The following is a 9,485-nucleotide window of genomic DNA, read 5'->3' as shown; positions in this document are numbered from 1 at the left end:
TTAGCAGACGTGGTACTAGATGCAAGTAGTTTGCATCGTCTCTGTATTGGGGTTTCCTGTTAGCTATGGTGCCGAATTGAAGGAATTACCCGATACTGCGCAATTTGCATCTATTAGTAGGTAGGCAGTGGTGGTTGCGCGACCAGCACGACGTGTCACGACGTGGCGTACGCGGATTCATCACCAAGAGCAAGTTAGAGGTCATGACAGCAGCGCAAACGCCACTCTCTGCTCCAAGCAGTTATTAATCAAATGCAATGACTAGCGACGGCTAAGTAAACTCTCTCACCATTAACTAAATAAATCACCCCGATGTCTGGCACAATGCCGTGCTGGTTTTAGGAAAGTGCACTATCGGGCAAAACCCCGGCTAAGCTAACTCCTCTTGTACTCTATTAGGTCAGCACCGTGCCAGCCGCCGCATCGGTAGGCTGCAACTCTGACGAAGCTCCGCTGACGAGCTCCCTTCTGGTATGCCAGCTCTCGAACTCGTGCAGCAAACGACTATTATCTACATCTTCCAATCTGCCGTCCATAATACCACTCGTCTTGCGCGCAATCCCAGTCAAGTCGAGAAAAATCCAACTACATATCCAATGGCTTCAGGTTATGACAGAGCTCTGTCGGGTACGTAATTAGATCAGACATATCGGCCCTCTCTGGGCTTGAAGCTAACCACCATAATAGTGTTCAGGTAACGACAACCGCCCCGAAGGTTCGTCGGATTGCGCTTTGTTCTAACGTTGATATTAGTCCCGATGGACATGTTTTCCAGGTCGAGTATGCTGGTGAAGCTGTCAAGCGAGGTGAGCAGCCGCCTTCGCGCCGTCGCACGACCCCGGACAAGTACTGACTACTCCCTTTTGCAGGAACCTGCGCTGTTGGGGTCAAAGGCCAAGACGTCGTTGTGCTTGGCTGCGAGAAGCGCTCTGCTATGAAGCTCCAAGATACCCGAATTACCCCCTCCAAGATTCAAGTTCTCGACAACCACGTTGCCCTTGCCTTCGCCGGACTCAACGCCGACGCCCGAATTCTAGTCGATAAGGCCCGTCTAGAGGCCCAGTCGCACAGACTGACTGTGGAGGACCCTGCTACCATCGAATACATTACAAAATACGTCGCCGGCGTGCAGCAACGGTACACCCAGGCTGGCGGTGTCCGCCCGTTCGGCATTAGCACCATGGTTGTGGGCTTCGATAAGAATAGCAAGGTCCCTCGCCTCTATCAGACTGAGCCGTCGGGCATCTACTCTGCCTGGAAGGCGAATGCCATTGGCCGCTCCAGCAAGACCGTCCGCGAGTTCTTGGAACGCAACTACAAGGAGGAGATGAATCGGGAGGCTACTATCCGCCTGGCCATTAAGTCCCTCCTGGAAGTTGTGCAAACAGGAGCCAAGAATATTGAGATCGCCCTGATGGCTCCCGGAGCCACTATCGAGATGCTCCCCACGGAAGAGATCGAGCGTTACGTCAAGGAGATTGAGCAGGAGAAGCAGGAGGAGGCTGCTAAGAAGAAGACTGGTCGCGCTCCCGCCATCAGCGGCACAGCTATCCCGACAAGAAGCCAGGATGACTCCGCCGCTGAGTAATGGAGAGGACCAAACGAAGCTCTTGGTTAGACAGGTATCGAGTGGGTAGCTCTTTACCGCTGTTGATAGAACTAGGTCACTGTATCAACACGTTATCCAAGTACTTGCTGTTTAAATCAAGCCCTGAATAATGCTGAAGTAAAAGCGCCGCAATGTGCGCCCCGGAACGGTATGGGCCCCAATGCCAAGATGACATTCCCCTTGTAAATTCTTAACAAGAGCGAAAGTATATGTATTAATAGTCTTCTAGCCGAGCTTATTCGCGTCCTCATCTGGGTCAAACATCGACCGTAGAATGGGTTTGCCTCGCACTCGGTCGTCTTTAAGGAGTTTATTATTAATTCGGGTATCATCACTCTCTATTGTGAGTGCTGGTTTGGCGATCTTGGCCTCAATGACAAAGTGGTTATCGCAGTGCGGGCAGTATTCGTCGCTCTCCTCGAACTCTTGGGTATCTTTGCGGAAGCACTTCTTGCATTTTTTGCAGGCAAAAGTCATGTCGAATGACTGCTGAAGCGGGTGTTTCTCTTGTTCAGCGTGGCACTCTGCACAGTCGAACCACTTGCGGCCTGGACAAAGCAGGGTAAACAGGTCAGTTCGGAACATTAGGTACGGGCAGAGTGGCGGAACGTCATACAGCAGGGAGATCGGATGGCAACCTGCGCGTTGAGAATGTGCTTGCTATTTGGCCGTTAGAGCTGCCAGGAACATTCTATTACGCAGTAATTTCTCTTACCACATGGCTGTAGAGGTCTCAGCATTGAAAAGAAAAGAAGTATGATAGGTAGAAAATTCAATCATCACCAAAACGGTGCCATAACCTTGGAGGGGCTACCCAGCGTCACCCCAAGGCTGCGAGCACGTTTAGTCAGCGCTCGTCTGACTAGGTACTAAGATGCTAACAGATTCACGCCAATGCGCCTCGCCACCTTATAACCCATAATCATCCACAACATTCACGCTCGCCAACACATCGGCGGCGCGAAGAGGTCCACGCATAGTTGCTTGTTCGCTGCCGCCCGTCTTTCAAGGCATCCATATCACAACAATGCCTCCCAAGCGGAAAGCGATCAGCAACGTGCAGGGGGGGGCCAAAACCGGGCGGACATCACGCATGAGCACACCCGGACTTGCGACGCCTCGCAGCATCGGTAGTAACGATGAAAACGAGGAAGACGACGCACCGATCGATGAAGTTCTCGAGCGCGACATCGACAAGAACATAGACCGCTTCTCTCTTAATCGATACCAGAAGCGACACAACATTAAAGACCCGATTCCGCACATCTTTGGTGACAATGATTACTCGTATCTTGTCCTTAAAAAGGACCACCGAAATAGACCTCTATGGATCGATCCTCAAAAGGGTCGCATCATTCTGGAAAGCTTTAGCCCGTTGGCCGAGCAAGCGCAAGACTTCCTTGTTACTATTTCCGAACCTTTGTCGCGACCGACCTTTATGCACGAATACGCCCTCACCATGCACAGTCTGTACGCTGCTGTGTCTGTAGGCCTATCTCCGACGGATATCATCAATACTCTCGAGAGATTTCTCAAGACACCACTGCCCGACGAAATTCGAGCGTTCATCACCAGCTGCACACAAACCTACGGTAAAGTCAAGCTTGTGTTGAAAAATACCAAGTATTACGTCGAAAGTCCCGACCCGGCGATGCTGCAAATGCTACTGAAGAACCCTAAAATCGGTCCGCTCCGTGTCCAGGGGACGGAGGAGATTACAACCACGACAGCGCCCAAGATTGGGGGGTTGGTAATTCCCGGCACTAAGAATGCAGCGGGCGTCAGACAGGCAAACACGAGCGAGAACGAACAACAATCCGCGCACCAGGAAGTCAAATCAAGGCTGGACGACGACGATGACGACGACCAAGAAGTAACGCACGCTTTTGAAATCGCAGATAAGGACGTTGAGACAGTGCAGAAGGAATGCCTCAACCTGGGTTATCCGGTTCTTGAAGAATACGACTTTCGACGCGATGAGGCAAACCCTAATCTCGATATCGATCTCCGACCCGGTACTCAAATTCGACCTTACCAAGAAAAAAGCTTAAGCAAGATGTTTGGTAACGGCAGAGCCAAGAGTGGTCTCATCGTTCTGCCGTGTGGTGCCGGCAAGACCTTGGTCGGCATTACAGCTGCGTGTACCATCCAGAAGGGAGTGATTGTGCTTTGCACCAGCTCCATGTCGGTTGTGCAGTGGCGAAACGAATTCTTGAAGTGGTCTAACATCAACCCTGATGATATTGTGGCTTTCACATCTGATTCGAAGGGCTCCGTCTTCACTGGCAGTACTGGTATTATTGTCACTACGTACTCTATGGTCACACAATCGCGAGCGCGTTCCTATGATGCGGAAAAGATGATGAAGTTTCTTACTGGAAGAGAATGGGGCCTTATGTTGCTCGACGAAGTGCACGTCGTGCCAGCAAACATCTTTCGAAGGGTTACTTCTTCCATTAAGACACATTCCAAGCTCGGCTTAACTGCCACGTTGCTTCGAGAGGATGACAAGATCTCGGATCTCAACTTCCTCATTGGCCCGAAGCTTTTTGAAGCAAACTGGATGGAGCTCTCAAAGCAAGGGCATATTGCTCGCGTGCAGTGTGCGGAGGTCTGGTGCGCAATGCCGACCGAGTTCTATGACGAATATCTTCGTGCACCATCCCGCAAGAAGAACTTGCTCTACATTATGAACCCGCGCAAATTCCAGGCCTGCCAATACCTTATAAACTACCATGAGTCCCGTGGAGATAAGATTATTGTCTTTTCTGACAATGTATATGCTCTCAAGGCTTACGCACTCAAGCTTGGCAAAGCCTTCATCTACGGCGGCACAGGACAAGCGGAGCGACTCAAGGTATTGGAAAATTTTCAACATAATCCGCTGGTGAACACGCTTTTTCTATCAAAGATTGGCGATACCTCTCTCGACTTGCCCGAAGCCACATGCCTTATCCAAATTTCATCGCATTACGGTTCTCGACGTCAAGAGGCGCAGCGCCTTGGGCGAATTCTACGAGCCAAAAGACGCAACGACGAGGGCTTCAATGCATTTTTCTATTCGCTGGTCTCTAAAGATACACAAGAAATGTACTTTTCGTCAAAGAGGCAGGCTTTCCTCGTCGATCAGGGCTATGCGTTCAAAGTCATTACCCAGCTAGCAAACATAGAACAGACGCCGGGACTGGCGTTTGCAACCGCCTCGGAGCGTCGAGAGTTGCTACAGAAAGTGCTGGTCGAGAACGAGGGCGCCGAAGATGAGGACATTACAGATGATTTGTTTCATAGCGGCAACATGGGACGGGCTAAGAAGAAGGTCCGGCGAACTGCAGGCACGCTGGGCGAGCTTAGCGGTGGCCAGGACATGGCCTACATTGAGCAGAACAAGAAGGTCAACCAAGGCCTCAAGAAGAAGGGCAAAAAGGAGAGCAATGCCTTCTTCAAAAAGATCAACAGAGAGAATGCTCGCCGTGCCGCCGGGGAATAAGGCGTGGCGTGCTACGTGGGCAACAGCATTGCATTGGCTCGGGGAAACCCTAGGTTCTTGGATTCGGCGTTTTTCTACGGTTTGCTTTTCTAACACCATTTGCACTAGACTGGTTCATATGGTACCTAGCTGCAACTGTGCTGTCAAACTGATAGGCGCCTCATGTTTTCTTTGCTATTTTCTAGTGGCACGGGACTTGTTCGCATAAAGGCAAAGCGGGATATTACTATACACAAATCGTTTACTAACGAATCAAATATTATGAGGACCATCTTTATGTTTTCCGTCTGGTCAAGCTGAGGCCATGGTTGGCAGCAGAGCGATAATCCTGGTCGATTCGTGCTGATCAAGTCTCAGTTACCAGCAGCATGTCATGTACATAGAGCTGCGCGACGGACAGACTGTGCATGCATGCAGTGAATGCAGTCACACTATTGTCTGCAGGTGCAGCGCCATTGTCCTGCAATCTTTTTCACCCAAGTGCGCCTCGGTGATCAATATCTCGCTGTTGACTGCGACAGGGAGGCCTGCGCTCCAACGTGGATGGCTGTTAATAATAGGTACATAAGTGGCTGAGCCCCCTGCAAGCGCAAATTGACGTTTTTTTTGAGGAGACAAAGGCCTGATAGACACAGTTTACCGAGTAGAAAAGAGTAGCAAAGCCGGGCTGTGCTTGGGGTGCAGCAGAGCCCTGGCATTCCTGAATGTGACGGAGGTCCACGAATCTTTCTCAATTGAAGCCATGTCGGAGCTGATGATCTTGGTGCGCCCCAATAAGTAGATTGTCATTATTCAGAGCTCATGGTAAATAACCGCTTACTGTCGTTCATATGTCCGAAGATACTGCGAAGTGTCGCCTGGTGTGATATACACTGGAATCCTTGTATTTTTTCCCAACTGCCGTAATGCTAGAGACTGCGGCCTTGCTGCGGTTTGTGAGACCTGTATGCTTCCACCGCATACGGTATATTTCCACGGGGGTGGATTAAATATAATAGGCAGTGTGAATGTACGATGACGGTTGGGTGTGTGATGGGAAGCCGCGTGAAGCCGCGCGCTGGTGGCTGAGGCCACTGACACGCCTCATCATGACTCTCTAAAGACACCGGCACTTTCTCGGATTTGAAATCATCTGATTTTGGATAGTAGTTGAACCTTCATCAGTGACGCATTGACAGATGACGTTATGGTGGGGGGGAGGCTGGTGATATCCTGGCTGGACGAACAAATACCGCATCAGAGCGAGTAGGGCTATGGTTCTTCTTTTTCTTCTTCTTTTTTTTTTTTTGGTTTTGTTTTATTTTATTAATCAGTTTTAAATTAAGGCTGCCTTTGTCTTCCGTCTTTTCTATATTTCTGATGGAGAACAGATCACCAGAGTGCAGCGAGCAAACCGGTGAGGAGCGAGTTGTGCATTGCATCTGAGGGTTAGCCATTAGTTTGTCATCATGGTAACTAACAAGTCACGCCACCCTGGGTCATTGGCTGCCGATCGAGCAGCTTAAATAAATGATAATATAGACAAATTGTTTTAGAGAAAATTGAGTGAAAAGTATTAAGCCAGAAAAAGAGAAAAGGAACGTACAGCAGCTGGTGTTCGCTGGTGTTCGCTGGTCGTCACTAAGCCAACTTCTAATTTACCGGTCAATGGCTTGATTTCAGCGGCGCAAACGGCACGCGGTATTTTCACACTGCCTATAGCTACAATAAAACTGTGTTATACTCAAATCTCTGGTCATAACAGCTCTGGGCCAAACCTCTCATCTGTATGCACACTACGGTACTATAGAGTTAAGAAGATAGAGTAGCCATAGAGTTCACATAACCAGATAAAAACGGCTATCGGAAAAGTCGGTTGGTCAAGCAATATGTCCTAACTATGACTGATTGTAAAGGTAGATAAACATCGTGGTCAATAGAGGTCGCCGAATTGATCTCCTGATCTTTCAGTAGTGGTCCGGGGACCAACCAACCTGTCCAATGCAGAGATGCTTCCAACTTCTCGAAGGCGCGAGTTGCTTCCTACAGATCTGCAACAGTGGAGTAACGAGCGGGAATGCTGTCGTTGCAAAATTACTTGTTTCGCACTCTTTGCATGGATTTAGCGACGGGCTGTAATAATATTTGCCTATTATTACTTTACTAATAAAAAATAAGGAAAAGTATAGAAACTACTATTAGCCTTAGTCTTATACTAATATAATAGTAGACTAAATATAGTTAACTCTATCCACTAAGCTAGTACTAGTATAATATAATAAAGAGTTAGTAGTTAATACTAAAGACTATACTTAAAAAGTAAAGAATAAGTTACTACTAAAGGTAATAATAGTAGTTAATAAGGCCCTCTAGACTAATACTATAGTGGCTATATAGTAGCTCCTATTAGAGGATATTATCCTTTTATTCTATAATAGTATAAAAGAATATACTAAAGATAATTAGTAAGTAAAAATAATATTTAGTATAAAAGTAATAATAGTCTACTATATATATACTATAGTGGTTAAAGTAATACTAATAAAGGAGATCCTTTAAGACACTTTAGGACTAATAAATATACTATTAGTATTTAATAAAGTAGAAATAGTCTCTACTAAAGTAGTGTCTTTAAACTAGAGTTAGAATAAAAGTATTACTAGTTATTAGTATATATAATATAGAAATAATAAACTAACTCTATAAGAAAAGAGTATACTTTAACTCTTAAGTATTCTAATATAAACTCTATATAAAGATAGTATAGCCCTTATAGTACTTTTAGTACTATAGATTTAATTATATTAAGAAATTCTATACTAATAATAAGTAATATAGTTAGTATATATACTATACTTATAATAATAGTAAAAACTACTTAGTCTAAGAAGACTTTACTAAAGAAAGATATTTAAACTATAATAAAGGTGTTACGAATGCTGCAGGACGTGCAGGCGGGGCTGAGAGAGGCAAGGCGAAGGCTTGTCACACTAGCCACCAAAAAGACAGGAGATCACGTGATCTCCCCGGGATCGAGGACTCGAGCCATCGAGCCATCGATCCAGGAATAGGATCTAGGGGATCGAAGGTCGAGCCTTCCGATCCAGAGTTACAGTAGAGGGATAGACAAGTACTTAAGGAGGAGGTATTCCCATAGCTAGGTAGTCTAGATCTCTACTGATCAATCTAAGCAATAGTTCTACTATTGGGAGTAATCTCCTAAACGTGACTCAAGCTACGATACTGCTCATCTGCACCTGTGGTGCATTCAACCTGACTCACTTCCTAAGAAACAGATTTACTGTGGATTAGAGAAGAGCCACCGTTACAAAAGGTTACTTAGTATAAACTTAGGCCTACTTTATTATAGAGTAGAACTAAGTAAGAGTTAATAAAGTATATTAATACTACTTTACTTACTTTAAAATATATAATACTATTAATAATAGAGCTTTATAGTTACTTAGAGTCTCTTCTTTAAAGAAGAGGACTATAAATAGTCTATAACTAAAAGACTACCTACTTAGTACTAAGTCTACTAAGAGACTCTTCCTCTACTAAATAAATATACTTAACTTTAAATATAATTAAAACTAAAACACTATTAAGTAATTTAACTTAATATAGATTATATACTAAAATATACTTACCTTTAATCTAGTCTTAAGACTTATTACTTTAATTATAAGGTTTTAATTACTCTAAAGACTAACTATACTATTAATAAATATAATCCCCCCCCCCCCTCTAATTTAAGTAACTATAATACTACTTTAGAATACCTTTATACTAGTCTAGTCTAAATAAATAAATAAAGATCCTTTTATAGAATATCTATAATAATAATAATATTAGATTAACTTTCTACTCTATAAATAGACTAGATATACTAATAATATAGGAGATTATACTAGACTAATAGGACTAATTAAAATATAATACTAGCTTAATCCTAATCTATAGTTAGTTTACTTTTTAAGTAGAGAGTTAGTTTAAATATATAAAGTATATATAAATAGTTATTATAGTATAAGTTATATTAGAAGATATCTCCTAATAGTAGAACTATTACTTAGATTAATTAGTAGAGATTTAGACTATTTAACTATAAGAATACCTCCTCCTTAAGTACTTATCTACCTCTCTACTATAACTCTAGATTAAAAGGTTTAACTTTTAATCCTTTAGATCCTATTCTTAGATTAATAGCTTAATAACTTAAGTCTTTAATCCTAAAGAGGTTATATAACCTTTTATCCTTTTAGTAGCTAGTATAATAAGCCTTATTCTACTTTATTTAACCTTATTTATATATCTTTTAATATTTATAATATAATACTCTTTTTTTAATAGTTTTATCCTTAAGACTATTAAAATAAACTATTTAAATAATAAATAGTTTTCTTTTTT

At 44.0% G+C, this 9,485-nt stretch overlaps 3 protein-coding genes across 3 annotated transcripts; 2 read left to right on the top strand and 1 right to left on the bottom strand.

Annotated features, from left to right (window-relative positions):
• Positions 1-596: 596 nt before the first annotated feature.
• ISF_03549 (proteasome component PRE6) lies at positions 597-1,588 on the top strand (the record flags this gene model as incomplete). Its single annotated transcript, XM_018847155.1, has 4 exons — positions 597-627; positions 688-694; positions 754-806; positions 870-1,588. The coding sequence occupies 4 exons, from the start codon at positions 597-599 to the stop codon at positions 1,586-1,588; spliced, it is 810 nt and encodes a 269-aa protein (XP_018705362.1).
• Positions 1,589-1,834: 246 nt separating this feature from the next.
• Positions 1,835-2,329, bottom strand: ISF_03548 (Zinc finger, CHY-type; the record flags this gene model as incomplete). Its single annotated transcript, XM_018847154.1, has 3 exons — positions 1,835-2,157; positions 2,202-2,269; positions 2,325-2,329. 3 exons carry the CDS (start codon positions 2,327-2,329, stop codon positions 1,835-1,837), a joined length of 396 nt encoding a protein of 131 aa, XP_018705361.1.
• Positions 2,330-2,636: 307 nt separating this feature from the next.
• ISF_03547 (DNA repair helicase RAD25) lies at positions 2,637-5,096 on the top strand (the record flags this gene model as incomplete). Its single annotated transcript, XM_018847153.1, has 1 exon — positions 2,637-5,096. One exon carries the CDS (start codon positions 2,637-2,639, stop codon positions 5,094-5,096), a length of 2,460 nt encoding a protein of 819 aa, XP_018705360.1.
• Between the last annotated feature and the right edge of the window lie 4,389 nt (positions 5,097-9,485).

Source organism: Cordyceps fumosorosea (genome assembly GCF_001636725.1).
Source record: "Cordyceps fumosorosea ARSEF 2679 chromosome Unknown scaffold_7, whole genome shotgun sequence".
In the NCBI taxonomy this organism is placed as follows: Eukaryota; Fungi; Ascomycota; class Sordariomycetes; order Hypocreales; family Cordycipitaceae; genus Cordyceps; species Cordyceps fumosorosea.
The sequence above is the reverse complement of the archived record's forward strand: the minus strand, read 5'-3'. Positions and strand labels throughout refer to the sequence as shown.